The sequence below is a fragment of the Zootermopsis nevadensis genome, unplaced genomic scaffold, assembly GCF_977971745.1.
Source record: "Zootermopsis nevadensis isolate Lab colony 2312 unplaced genomic scaffold, Znev_1.0 Znev_ptg000022l, whole genome shotgun sequence".
Taxonomy (NCBI): Eukaryota; Metazoa; Arthropoda; class Insecta; order Blattodea; family Termopsidae; genus Zootermopsis; species Zootermopsis nevadensis.
The window spans coordinates 15858925-15874077 of NW_028259154.1; the positions used below are offsets into that span (position 1 = coordinate 15858925).

Consider the following 15153-nt stretch of genomic DNA (forward strand, 5'->3'; position numbering starts at 1 on the left):
TAAATCATGCTTTTAGTAATATTAAGAATATTTTCAGGTTCATGGCTGCTGGAGGATGGAACCTGACGCACACTTGGTTGTCTGATGCTATAGTGGCCAAAAACTGGCCTCTTATACAGGAATTGTTAGAATTACTGTTGATGTGCCCAGTTGATGTGGAAAGGTTAAAGACAAACAATTGTCCTAAACTAATAAAAGGCCTTTCCAAGGAAAGCACCAATGAAAGTAAGTATCACACATGTAGGATGAATATTGTTCCTGTTACTAATAGTTTTCAATTTAATTTATAACATGCTGTAAACATAGGGAATACTTGATGTTAAATTGATATACTGTGCCTTAGAACTAGGTTTTAATTTGTAATGTGCATATTTATGCTATTTGCAGGTGTTAAGTTGCTCGCAAGTAAGTTGGTGGAACAGTGGTTAAAGATAGTAAAGGGAGAAACTGAGGCAGTAAGGGCCCATCAGATAGCTGGTGTGGAGAATAAAGCTATCGAAGTGGTTAGGACAGAAAACAAAACGCCTGAAGCAACATGTGTTAGTGTAACTGAGGATGTCAACCGAACAGAATTGTGTAGTGAGAGATTGCAGACTAACAGTTGTAGCGAGGAGTGTAAAGTAGATGTGACTCCACCACCAATTAAACAGGAAAGTGTAGTGCAAGTGAAAGCAGAAACCTTAGGTTCTGACATAGATGTTCACAAACTATTGATCAAGACTGAAGATGCATCAGATGACTCGGGTGAAGATGTTGCCTGGGATGCTCCACTTGGACAGTTGCCAGTATATAAAATCACAATTCGAGATGGAAAACGAGTATTAGCAAAAGTGTACTCAGGGGAAAAGGCGAACAGGAGGTTCAGTGTGGACAGTTGTTCGAGTGTGGCTTCATTTGCAGAAGAGGGAAAATCTGTAAAGATTAGTTCTGGTGTGATGAAGATAAATGATCCAGTTGCAGCTAAAAAGGAAGAGTTGAAAAAAGAAACGGAAGAGACACCTGTGAAAGTGAGTATAGAACCACAGAAAGTTCCCATGGTGAAATTGAAAGTAAAATCTGAAAAATTGGAAAACAATGTAGAAGGAACAAATTTAACTAAAGATATTCAGAAGAAACCTAAAGATGCTCAGTCAAGTAGTAAGATGTCTGATAAACTAAGAAGGACCAAAGTTGAATCTAGTAAGGAGAAGAGCAGAGAGAAGATACCTTCAAAAGACAGAAATAAAGAAAAATCAAAGGATAAAGAAAGCAACAAGGAAACTAGCAAAGTTAAGGATAAGAAACAGAGTAATGAGAAAATTTGTCTTAATTCTGAAAAGGACAGAGCTGCTATTGCAAAGCTGATTCCACCTGCAATAAGCAAATTGGGAAAAATACCAAAGAAACCCAGACCTGAAGAGCCTCAGAGTAGTGTGTCTGATATTAAAAAGCCCTCTTCTAGTGACATTAAAAAGCCTCCTGTTCCTGAATCAACCAGCCGAAAGCCTTCTATATCCATAGAATCAAGAAAACCTTCTGATTCCGCTCGCCCAAAGACTGTGAAGACTTTCAATTCCAAGTTCCGTTCTACAGGACTGGAGGAGGAAGCGAAGCCACCACCGTCACGACTGGTCAAGAAGACCACTACGCCTGTGGATAAGAAACCAGTCAAACTCCCATCCTTAAAACGTTCATCCCCTCCCAATGAGTTGTCAACACCCCCTGAAAAGAAGCTGAAGCCCATGATTGCTGACACAGGCACTGATGACGCAAAGAAGAGTGTGGGCATTAAGTTAATTCCTCCCAGACCAAAACGTAAGTATGGGTGCAATTGGTGGAGGGAAATAAATGTGGGGTGGGGTGTTATAGCATATTAGTAACTTTATATAAGTCAAAATTTTGGGGATATGAAGTTGGGAATCGGCCATTTTATATCGACATTTGTATGATTGGTGAATTTCAAATAGGTTGGGAGGGAGAGGTTGAAACAAAATCAGACAGATGAAGAAGTTAACTTGCATTACTTATAAGATATGTAATTAAATATTTACATATATAAAAATACTATTATTTTAAGGTTTACAATGTTGTGAGCAAATCATTGTTTCAGTTGTAATGTTTGTAGTGAGTTAATGAGAATCATAACTTCAAAATGGCGTCGTGTTTTTTATAATAAGGTACATAATTTCAGTGTACCATCTTAGAGAGATGATTTAGATCCGTGCAGAGATATAGTTGCACTGTTTTATGATAGTGACGATAATAATTTTATAAATTCGAGTAAGCAGAACAGTATTTTTCTCAATTGGTTGTTGTTTTACAGACAACTGATAATTAAATAGTGTGTAGACTTGTCTTGCAATATGAAATGTGACTTGCTTACAAGATTGTTACGAGTCATATTCTTAGGATATTTGTTAAATTGTTTCAATTTCAGTTTTCAGACCAGTGGGAGATGCTGCAGGTTACGCTGAAGTTGTTGGCAAACGAGCACCTCAGCTTCTTCTGTATTGTTTTGTGTAATTATTTTGTATAAACTGTGTCCCTTCACTAATATTCTTTCCCAGTCAGCAGTACAAATCCATAATGGAATCAGTTACTCCTTGAAGTACTTGGCTTCACTTAATGAAGAACCACTATGTCATATGCTAGGCTTGGTGGTTCTTTTTTTGAATGGGCACAAGTTATTTCAATAATTGGTTCAGAAGAAAGGTTTGAATGGTTGAATCAAGATACTGACTTCTGGTTGTAGTGACTCCATACAGGTATAGTATGTTGTATGTTTCTTATAGTTGGGCTTATGAACAATATTTACTGTTTTGTTTAGGTTAAAGGTGTTTTTTCTAATAGAATCAGTTTTTTCAGTTAGATGGTATGAGATAAGGGGATATTGGAGTGCCAGTATAAAAATTATTGCAGTTAAATGCATTTTCTTGCCTTGTTTCTTGTCTCCAAGCGTTTCTGTGTGGCCTCTCTTTTATTTATTTCTTTTATGTGATTATTCTCAATTTATCACTGGGCTGTATAAATATATCAACATGGTCCATTATTAGCTTTAGTAGATATATATATATATTCGTCTCTGGACTCGGTCTCTTGTCTGTGTGTAGATAGAAGTTTTCACTGTAATTGTGTATCACCAGAGTGCATGATTATCTTTAATTTTCACTGCTAACACCATATTGTTGTACATTTTGCTTCATGAAATTGCCAAAGCTGTGTATCCAGTGTAAAATCATATACTTTTGCTGTTTTTTTTTTATGTTTTGCTACCATACATGTTACCACCTGAAGTTGAACTTGGTATATTAGAGAAGATCATTAATATTACTTGTAATGGTTTTAGCAGCTTTACTTTCATTCTTTGTGTGTATGCATATTGGGATTTTAGCTACTGGTGACGGTCCTTTCTTTGTCTCCTTTTGTTTTTAACAAAGTTCTACATAAAGTAGTCCATCATTCTTCAAAAAGATTTCTACATATGTTTTAAAAAAAAATTAACCTTGAAGTTTATGGCTTGAATTATGTGATTTATTCTTTGTAACTTCAGAAGGCTAGTAACATTCCAACTGCTTACTGAAACCTCGGCTGTCTTGTGCAACTCGTTGAGTCGGTCTTTTTTTATCCCGAGTTCTGCTAAGATATGATTGTTAACGACACTTGTGAAAGAGGTACAGCTGCAATGTCAAGATTTTAGGTTAGATGGCATTATGTTTGGTGATCATTTGAATGGCATTATAATGCATCAGTCATTGAAGTGATGCTTAAAAAATTTACACAGCACAAACACTGCCATGATGTAGGAGGTCAATGTACCTCCAGCCAGTTACATTGGAAATACCAGTTGTGGAATGAATGTAATGGGGGGTATTAACTTGGCGAAGCTTAATCATGTTTAAATTGAGTTTCCAGTGTGAATGGTTAGCAGAGACAAAATACCAAACAGGAAATCACAAGGAGATACTGTTGTCAAGGATTGGCAATTCTGGTAAAAACCATTGAAGATGTTGCGGCGATTAGTGATACTTAATCGATTTGTGTATGGCGTTTTCAAGAACTCTTGAGGATGCTGACTTTCATGCTCAAGATTGTGTATGATTTTAGTTGACAAGAATGCCTTGCCATGTTTAATTGTCATTATGGAAGTATTAATCCTTTAGCATAAGTTATGGTTTACAATCCATAACTTTCCCACTTGAAGAAACATTGAGTGGACAGGTGGTTGGATGGTGAGCTGCAAGTGGATGTCGTGCTAGTACTGAGGTTGCCTGTTATATTACGTCCCTGCTTCAAGGAATAAAGTTAAGCCATTCCAGCTACTTCGGAGGTAAGAGAGGATTCTTGTACCAGATTCCATGTATCTGTGGTTATAACGAATAAATGCTTGGGTATCCCTGAGTTATGTCACACACTCCTTCAAGAAGTATATAAAGGTGGAAATACAGGCAAGCCTCCCATACATACCTCCATTATCCTGCCTTTCTTTTATGTGAAACAGTGGCACATACCAGTGCTCACATTGTTCAGAAAAACTAAGCAGAGCCGGGCATGGTGCGCAGTGTAAGTGTGTAAAACACTCGAGCTAAATATACTGGCACTGATTTGTGTTTCTGCTTCTTGCATATAGTATGTGATGTGTTTTGCCTGGTCAGAGACTACAGTAGCCTATTACTTATGTTCAGGCTCAAGTTACAATCAAAATTGCTGTGAATAATCACTGACAAGTGAACTTTTTACATGTTTTTGTAGTTTCCATTTTTATGCCTGGAAATATTTTGGAGTGTGCATGCTATGTTAAAAGCAATATGGGAAGTAGGTTTTGAAGAAAAAAAAATTTAGGTGGTAATGAAATACTTGCTTTGGTTAGGGTAATGGGTGAAGGAAGGTAAAAGATGAATATTTTCTCTCTGGACTTGAAAGAAATTTATATGAATTTAAGTGTGGAGTGCCATGTTCCTGGCTGACACCTTGTAAGCAGATTGCAGAAACATTTTTCAAGCTTTGCCCTTTTTCTTGTTCCACCTGTTCATACAAATCTTTCAGTAGTGTTTCAGTTTAATTTTAGATAAGGTAAAGGTAGAGAGCAGTGAATGTACAGAATATTGAATAATATAGGAGACTGCAGTGTTAGGCATTTGTAATGAAAGAAAGCATGATTAATTTTAAAGGAAAATGTAATTGCAATATATTGTGTAAAGTTTTCAAACAAACTGATAGTGTGGTTTCAGTGCCAGTCCATATATGAAACTTCTTACAAAGGATTATCCATGTAGTTTCTAGGATAAGGGAAAACTGCATGTTTATGAAATTTAGGCATGGACGTCCAAAAATTGGGTGCAGTTTGCTGCATTGGTTGCTTCCCATACCTGTAGTATGAAATAACTTATAGTCATCTTCAAGGTGGACCCAAAGGCCTGTTCTGTTAAAAAAAACGAATCTTAACTGGTCATTTGTGTTTCTGCAAGTTTATATATAAGTCATGACTCACGCTGCTTGGCATGGGTTCTTTAATGCATTGTTCGTTCCTTTTTATGGGGGGGGGGGGCTGCTATCTCCCCTTATTGAATTATCCGTTATGTTATGAGTATCACTGTGCTGTCTGACGGTGGTAAATAATAGAACATAGGTCAGGTAGTATACGTCGTCATAGTAAATATGCAGTTCCAACAGCTTCCTGCAATGAAAGTGGGAGGTTTCGCTAATTTAATCATATTTGACAGGGTTTGTGCCATGTATGTAGGTTACGATGTCAGAACGCAGATGTAGACGGTAGCTGCGAATGTGTAGAGTAAAAGTGGACAACCGACAATATGCTCCAAACGGGGGGGGGGGGGGGGATCTGGATCTGGCATCCTCTTGCCGAAAAAAAGGAAAAGATCGTAAGCTGAGATTCTGGGCAGAGGAATCATTTGAACACATGCTAAAGTCCATATTACTTTCAGTGGTGACTCGTATTGAAATGGGAGATCGATTTTGACACCAGGATATGTGTTGCCGGCAGCGCACATTCCATGGCGTCCAGCAGCGCTGAGTCAACAAGTGTGACCATCTAGAAGAAAACGTTAACTGCTGATGGTGTTCACCTGTTGTCTTCTGGGCAGTAGGTTTTTAGGGGAGAGGTTGATTCATATAAATAGTAAAAGTCTGCTGGCCTTGTTTTATAGGTATCATAGTTATTTTGTGCCTTATATTACTTGTTTCTAAAGGTCTTACTTCCAGTGGCACATGGAAATGGGCGCTCGGGAGCAGGGGAAGGGAATTAAATATCTTTACCGGCTGAATGAAGTTTTATCAAGAAAGATTACACGAGCTTCGCGATCGCGTAGTTTGGACGCTACATATTTGGGCGGTTCCTTTTTCAAATTTGTACCCGCAAATCAGCTATTTTGACTACGGTTTATCGGTGGCTTACTGTTAATGAGGTAGCTTACAAGGGAATGGATTATGATAATGCTGTAGAATTAAGAAATGCAGGAAAACACGTTTGTAATGTTGGATATAAATGGAAGAATAAAATCAGTCATAAATAATTAGAAATGGGAAACAAGTCGTAGAATTAATTTACAGTTTGACCTCGCCGACCCGGTGTCATATGGATGCTGTCTTTTGTTTAGAAAATGACTTGTTTTCCTTTGTTTTCTCAGTGTTATGAAGTTTTTGATAGTGCCTTAAATTTCCACTAAAACACTACTACCCACTCTGTCACGTACGTAATTTAACTCTTGGTCTGTGATTTCTGAAAAAAAGTACAGTGACACCAAGAATGTTTAACTGAAAGCTATGAAGCCTAAGCCCAGTTTTCCCCATAACCCTATTCGAATTGAAAACCATGACAATGTGTTGGCAACTATTAAACCCAAGTGTTGATTAATACCATGTGGCCTCTATATTGAAACGCGGACAATCCCTTTCTATTACCGGTGTTAGGAATGTGTAGAGCTAATCTGTCCATACGTCTGCGTGGCAGGATGCCTAGTTAAGTACCAGGGAAAACTTTTATTAGAACGAAAGTGCTACCATTTTAGGGTATTGCGATTTGGATATTGAAGAGCTGGTGTTTAAGAGGTCCTGAAAATATTTTCTGCAGCGCTATAAACGTCAGTGGGCTTCCTCGTGTTACAAAAGTCTGCCGCTTTGTTGCAGTGGAGCTGTTTTAAAAAAGCGTTTCAAATAGTAAAAGGCTGAAGCTCCGTGTTTTGCTAGAATTTACATAAGTTATCGGCGAGGTCGGACTCCTAACTGGCAAAAACTTCGGTCCATATTGACGCCGTGGTGGCATGTATCTAATTTTAGTGATGCGAAATCATTGCAATTAATGAGTCCGAACTGTTACATTAGAGGTCTCTGTTGTAAATTTGTCGCGTTACGGTAATCGAAGGTACGCGTATTCACAAGAGGCCGTTACAGGTCCATATTATGAGCCAGATTACTCCAATGCACACTCATCCAATTGTCATTAACGAGGGACTTGCGTGTAAGTGCGAATGTTGCGAAACGTGTGTTGGCACAGTAATTATCGTAGCCATTTTTTTGTGGTATTTGTCGGTGTTCCCGCTCAACATTATTCTTACAGTCTTCATTTGTTTATGCAAACTTTTTTGGCTAATAATGAGGTGGTCAAGGATTCTGGGTACTATCGAGTTAACTCATTCAAAAGGAACTTCACTCTAGTGTTGGTGTAACACGAACTGGTCTTGAATTATCGTTTATCAGTCGGTTACCTATCTGGTAATCTTCAGATTTTTTTCCTTCATAGAGACTGATTTCATTTGGCACAGTTATGTGCAGGTTGCCGCTTCATCTTTCGTTAAAGCCTGCAGAATTTATTTGGATCGGAGTAGTTTCCAGAGATACTGGTACGAAAAGTAATTTTCACATATTGGAGACTCATTCCAGTATTGGAAGTATATAGTTTTGCAGTGATTTACTTCATTTGCAGTTGTGCAATAGCAGCTGTTTTTGTCCTGGCCAGTTAAAAAATTGAGCTAAGAAGAGACTCAATATTATTTCCACACTTGTTAAATGTTTACCTGTTATTGACTTTGGGCGCCGTATCAATTACCGAAACTGGTAAGGGATGCGGAAAATATTTTTGTCACATAACAGCATTTTTCGGCAAGATACGTGTTTGATAATTTGGATTAATGGCCTGGTCATCTAGGCCTGCAATTAAAATGTTAAGAAGTCGCCCCCTCGTGCTGTGACAGTAATAGTGACGTGTTGGAGGGACGCTGGTTTTTTCCATTTTGCCCAGAATCCTCTGACCCTCACCCCCAAGCCTTTTAACCAATGTCAGGTGCCGTTAGTAAGAATGTGTGGAGCTGTGCCTCCACCCCGCCTCACTTCTTTGTGGCGTAACGCTTAATGTAAAGATATGGCTTACAGCTTCCCGCGTGAATAGATGTTGCAGTACAGTGGCTCCCTACACAGTATGGGACGTTACGTGCTCGGTGTTTCAAGATGTATTCCATCTCATTTCACGAGAGGATTCCACAGATGCTCCGTTTAGTGCTGGATAATAGTGACGCAAAAGTAACGGGTTCAGATTTCATTTTCTGTTGTAATGGACAGCGTGAAATATAGAGGGCATGGTGGCCTTAGCCTCCATCTCCGTTGACCCCTGTCATTTGCTGAGACGAGATCCACATCCGATTGCTGTTTTTGTCGTGTTGAGGAATTCTCTCCCAGCTGAGAATAGGGTTACAATTGTACAGTCCGTAGCCAGGTACTAGTAAAGAAGCCTTGTTCAAGTGGAATTGTGTCTTTCTGCGATTTAATACATTCTAGCTTAACGATTCTCTGTTTCGTCCACACCAAAACATATATTTTCTGAATGTCCGATTATATTTTCTTGATCTGCTGTGTTCATATGTAGGTGGTGAGAGTCTGGAGATAGTTAAGACTGCTGTCTTAATATCGCATGTACATAGTAAATTATTTACGCCAGTTGGCATTCGTATATCATATGGAAGGCCTAGTAGCATTTTTAGTAAGTTGCCATGAAGTTTCAATAAATTTCCCATATTTATACCCTTGTGGCTTGCGAGTATTTATGGGTTAATATGGTTTTGGAATGTACTTTATTGCGTGACGGAGGTTAGTGTCCTTGATATTCCTAGTTGTATTAGTGGTTGGCATGCAGAACCTGGTTCCAGGCACGATCGTAATGTAGCGAGTGACACCAGACTGGTTCTGCAATCGTTTCTGGATGCCAAAATATTGTCTCCAGTGTTTCTCAACTGGGGGTCCGTAAGTCGAGTAGATTATACACTTACATGCTGTATCTGTTGAGATTTTTTCATTATATTTTACTGGAGTAAAACAGAAAAACTATCTTCTGTGTTTCTCTTTGTATTCTGTTCTGTCAAATTCTATGAGAATTTTGGAGAGGGGGTCTGCAGTATTAAAAAAAGTTAAGATGGGCGGGTCATCGGTACCTGAAAGGTTTAGAAACGCTGGTCTGAGCTGTTCATAGGCCACGACACCAGACATACATTCTGCTTCGTTCCCACTTAAGAGTCCCAGTATGATCGCGGTGTGATGGTATTTAGATGAGTTTGGTACGAACTGGGCAGTTTTACCTCCCTCAACATGCGTGAAGGGAAAAGTAATGTTAAATAAGCACCTGCCGGGGTTTTTTTCCCCCTGTTCAGATATTTTTCATTCGCTTTATCTAGACTCCCATTACCTTGTTAGGGTCCTGAACTGGAGTGTTGTTTTCCGGTTGAGTCCAATCTATCCGTTTTAATATTATCATCCAGTCTGCTTGGATCTTCTTAGTTATCTATGTTTCCTGGTTAAGGATTGTGTGCGCTTACAGTTTCCACACGTCTTGATATGATCGAAGTCTTCCCTGTAATATACAAAAACCAGATGATAGCACGTAATAGCTGTTAGTTTGATTACGTGGTGATGAACCCCTTGTATTCAGTTTTAACTTTACGCGCTGCGTCGTATATGGAAATCCCCTCTTCCGTCCATCTGACTAGTGGGTGTAAATGTTTGGTTATGTGAGAGAGACGTTTGGGGGTAGATGCGAATTGACTTGCATATTCTACATCGCTGTCTCAATACATAGGAATTTGCATGTAATGTGGGAATTTTATGGTCAGTACTTAGTATATTACAAGGATTTAGCTTGGCAGTCTCCCAACACTTCTGCGTTCTAGTATTTTCAGTGATTACGGTTTGAAATTGCGTCATTATCCTGGAACATACATGATTATTTCACTTCTATTCGAAATAATGTTTTAGTACCTTACTACAAACGAAATACAGAATGACCTCGGAGCGAGGAGATAAATTTGTTGTCGATATTAATCACCGTGATAATTAAAAGAGAGTTTGTTGTTGCTGAGACGTTTGAAACCGGCTTCGCAGTAGGGACGTATCAGGACCGGATGTGAGCCGCGTTAGCTTAGTATTGTGACCGGGGTTCGATTCCTTGCAGGGCAGATGTTTATTTTTTCCTGCATTTGTGGTCCGGATCTGGTAGCAGTTCTATTCACTGGCTCAGTTCATATCTGCAGTGCAAATCAGTATTCGTCATTATGGTACTACATCTCTCGCCCGTTTCGCTTCCGTCCCTAGTTTCCGGGTAGAAGGAAAACAAACGCACATACTATGTAATCCAGTGACAACGAGCTGCAAAGTAGTGTAGCTGGGAAGTAATGTTTATAGCATTGACACTACGTGCTTTCTTTTCTGCAACCTATCAGATCCCTTTTCCTTTTACTTCGAACGGTCTTCCAACGCGCAGATTCGCTCCGACTTGGTGTTGAAGAGTGCTGAGCGAAGCTCGTTAAATTCTAGAGCCGTCCAGTAATCACGAATTGCTGTGATATTAGGAAATCGTATTTCAGTCTGCGTCTAAACGGTTGGTTTCAGAACAATTTTGACTTTAAGGGCACCTGTTCTCAAACTTTTCCCAGTTGCCTTGGTCAAAAGTCAACCAGAATTTAATCGAACTATGGTTGGCCACTCGATGTAATTTGTAGTTTCGAACAAGCGTTAGTTTAGTATATTGGCAGTAGTTTGGCAGATTTTAGATTAAACAAATATGTGGTGTTCACTTTGATTATAATTAGCAAACCCCTAATCATTACTGTTTATATTTGTTTAAAATTTCTTCGTTTAAGAGATGCCGTGACTTATTTCGTTCTGTTGACTCGTCGGTGCTGTGTTCTTATTTATCGTGCTTCATTTACGAAGCAGTTTGACGCTAGTTGCAAGAGTTTTTTGCTTTGAAAGATAGTTCATGCACGCAGATTCTGGTTACGCGTCCTGTTCTGTAGACGTGTTGGAGATCGTTCTTTTTAATATTAGTATGTCTTCCATAAAATCTTGTCAAAATCCAATGTGCTAGAGGTTTCCGTTCAAGCTCTTGTTAAATGTATTACATGACATGACATTGTACTTCTTCCATATGCTATTTAAGTATCTTCTTTCCCCTCTAACAGTTAATTTTGCCCATAATTGGTGGAACTGTTGGTTGGTAAAGGCACTTTGTAAGTTCGCGTACATTTTTTTGCATTGGACGCCTTCAGTATACGCGCAGCCTATTCCCTTCTTAAAATAACATCATTGGGCATTGTTTGGCAGAAAACTATTTTAAACTTCACGTGAAAATGTTTTAGTTTTTTAAACGAAAAAAATATATGTTGTGGTACGTAACTTCGCGAGCCACATCAACCCAACACTTTCATGGCAAATTGTTTTCCCAAGAGATACATGTGACTGGTTTCCTCTATCGTCCGCGTGAATCCATTTCCTCGAGTTTTATGCATGAACGTATGTTGAAAGAAAAGTCTGGATTTTTTTTTTGTGGCTAAACGTACTTCCTAGTTGTTGCCCCCCCCCCCCCGATTAAGGTAGAATGGAAGTCAGTCGTGAGTTGTGTTGAGGTGAGAAAACTGTAGTGAATATGTTGTAGGATGCTGCTGTAGCATGTTTGAAGGTATTCCGGCTTTTGGGGACTGAATAGCCTCGGGTCAACTGCAGTCTGACCCGTATTCGAACCGTGAACTCCGTAATATCTTAGTGCGGTGCTGTGTATCTTGCTCCAGATGTGTATTCACATATTTTTGTGTGATATATAGGACTCGCAATGGAGCAATCCTTCTGGTTTTGTGAGAAACGTGTGCCGTTTACACACCTGTAAGACGGTAGATGGACATTCAGATATGTTCGGCTAATTTCGGATTCACTTAATGTTTATTGTTGCAGGATTTTCTGTTTCGTAGTTAATAAATACATCGAAGACACTTGCTTGTTTCAAAACTGCGAACATGAATTTGCCCGGTCATGAAGAATACTTGCAGAAATTACTTGCGTGACTTGTAGTAGTAGTGGCAGTGAGATAAAAGTTACGAACCGTCATTTTAAATTAAAGGGCTGCACCAAGTCCGCATGGGGGAGGCGGGAAATTTTGGCCAGCAGAGGCCATACAAGACGCAGGATTACGTAGATGGAAGGGGTTAAAGAACGCGTGTAAATATTCCTCTGCTGCCTACTTCGTCTTAATGGCATGATTCTTAAGCACAGAGACAACGTTACGTTTTACACTTCTGATTGTGTGTATGGAAAATGTTCGTTGGAATTATTTGTATGGCCCGCGCGACCAGCTGTAATTTTGTATCTTCCAATGGCGTGTAGTGGTCTTGCTTCAAGCCGGTCCCAAATCATAATCAAACGTGTCCTAACGTTAAACTTTGTGTGCAGCGCGCCATCTATATTCCATGTATAAGTAGGTGTCATTTTCTGGTGCGAACTTCCCTGCTGAGGTGCAGTAACCAGTTCCTAACAACGAAATAAGATAGTCCATTTTTGGATAGTTGCATACCGCCATGAGACATCAGGATAAAAATGCAGAAAATTTAGGCCTTTTGTGCGACAGTCTGGACTGCATGTCACATTCATGGGCCGTGTGAATTTCTTTATGAATTATGGAAATGATTAAGGTACTCTCCATGAGTTCGGGCAGGCCACTCAAATTGGAGGTCGCAAGAGAATGTTTTACTATACATGACGTCAACCAGTTGATGGTATTTATTAAAATGCCTTTGCATGCGTTTTCAATTGCCCGCAGCGTCACTATTAATTTACTTGACTTATGACGTCACCCGCACAAGTTTGTCGCAAATTAACATTTGTCTGCTGCATTTCTTGTTCATAATGACCTGAAAATGTTTTATAACCCCAGATTCAAAGCAAATCAGAATTGGAAGACAAAGGAAATGTACCATATATTAATATCAAAAATTAATTTCCCGCACTGAATCAGGAAGTGTTTAATAAGTTATTGTATGAACATATGTTTGTAAGCAAGTTTTCTACCCCCAATTGGAAACAATATTAGATTCGCGCATTCGTTCCGTGGAGACTATTTGGACCTGAAGGGGATGAAGTGACGAGGCTGGAAGAATTTACATGAGGGACTTCATAATTTATTATTCAATATTACATCCGAAACATTTCAGTAAACAATGTGGCGTATGGTATATGCAAAGAACTATCCGAAACTCGGCTACCATCTTTCCTGTTGCACGTTTTAAGAATGATTTAAGTAAATAGTTTTGACCACTTCCTGAAAGGAGTTGTCATTGGCAGATCATTTTATATTGACAGTGTTGAGCAATAATACGTAAAACAGTTACTTTCTTTTTGTTTATGCGATTTGTACGCATGAATTTTTACACGCACCTCATCATTTCGCTTCTGGACGTCGCCCCTTCCGAAATGGGAATCGTTCGGAAGTCTTTGTAGAAACGGGTGACAAATGTGAAGCAATACGAATACCACATCTCATGCAACCAGATTTGCAACATTATCTGAAGAATGCATGATCAAATCTTTCAGGTAAAGACCATCGTGGTTGATAGTTCTCAAACCCATAAAGAACTCTTTGGGAGCTCTTACGGGGAAATGCGTTCCTCGATTACTGCGTCTCACTAAATGCAGTGTATGCTTGGTGGAGATCAGAATATTACGTCATGTATGAGATGGAGTTTCTTCATGGAAAATGATATTGTCCTAGATTTTATGAAGCATGTGTCGTAAGCAGTCGATCTATTCAGCCCGCAGAACTCCCATGACGCCGTTTAAGGAAATGTGTATGTATGGGAGGACGCGACAAGACTACGCCATTTGAATCTATAAACGCTGAATTGTGGAATGATATAATGGAATTATTTTAAATCTCGCCATTGGACAAGATTCGAACCAAACTGGTTGGTGGTAAATGAGTAACGAAATGGGCCCTTTGTCAGTACGACATGGCACGTCCCTGGTTTTAATTGAAGACGACCTTCAGGATGCTGAGAATAGATGCGACTATGTTGAACAGTCGCAGAGAGCCGACAAGGACTGGTCCTCTGTCTTGGGGCTGGGAGCTTACGACGTTTTGACGTTACAAAATAGCTCGATGAGCCTGGGGCTTAAATGGTATCCAATGGCGGGCTCTTGTGAGCACACTTAAGAAACCCGCTGCTTCCATAAAAGAACAGCGATGTATTAATTAATTTGAGCGATTGACAGCATCTCAAGGAGGACTCAGCTCCGTGGAGTAACCAATGCATTGTGAAATCCCACACGTGATTTATGATTTGGGTTTTCAGTCCCACATGATGCGCGTATGACGTGTAAACCGTCAGTAATTTGGAGTTTAACGTATCAGCAGAGCGTAACCAAGTATCACTCCACGCTTATATGGCAACTATTGCATATATTTTTCAACGAAATTGCCTAAAGCTTCAAGGCAAAGAACGTGAAATTATCAATGACGTTATTGTAGCATAGATTGTTGTACTGTTCCTTCCTATTCAGTTTTCAAAATTTGTGAACATGCAGTATTTGAGGTTTTCACTGTGGTGTATCTGAACATGGCTGTCTTTTGGGTTATTGCGCTATGTAGTCTGGCAGAAGTTTACCGACGTTTCGGAGGTCCTTGCTGCCTCCATTAGGGCGTTGATGGAGGCAGCAGGGACCTCTGAAACGTCGGTAACCTTTTACCAGACTACATTGCGCAACAACCCAGAAGACAGCCATCTTGTGAGCATGTTGTCTTATGATAAAGTATTCAAGTATCAGAGCTTGTTTTTAAATATTTAAAAGATCTTGCTTTCAGATTACTAAGAAGTGACACCAAAAAAGCATTTTTAATTTTGAAGTGCAATA

The 15153-nt window shown here is 39.4% G+C and overlaps 1 protein-coding gene across 7 annotated transcripts in view; it reads left to right on the forward strand.

The window, feature by feature from the left end:
- The window catches only part of LOC110839751 (uncharacterized), a 61043-nt gene that overhangs the window by 32772 nt on the left and 13118 nt on the right, over positions 1 to 15153 (forward strand). For all 7 annotated transcript variants that reach the window (XM_022084236.2, XM_022084235.2, XM_022084234.2 and 4 more), the window contains 2 exons: positions 38 to 225; positions 388 to 1794. In XM_022084236.2, the coding sequence (XP_021939928.1) occupies positions 38 to 225; positions 388 to 1794 (1595 nt within the window). The remainder of the gene's footprint in view (positions 1 to 37; positions 226 to 387; positions 1795 to 15153) is intronic.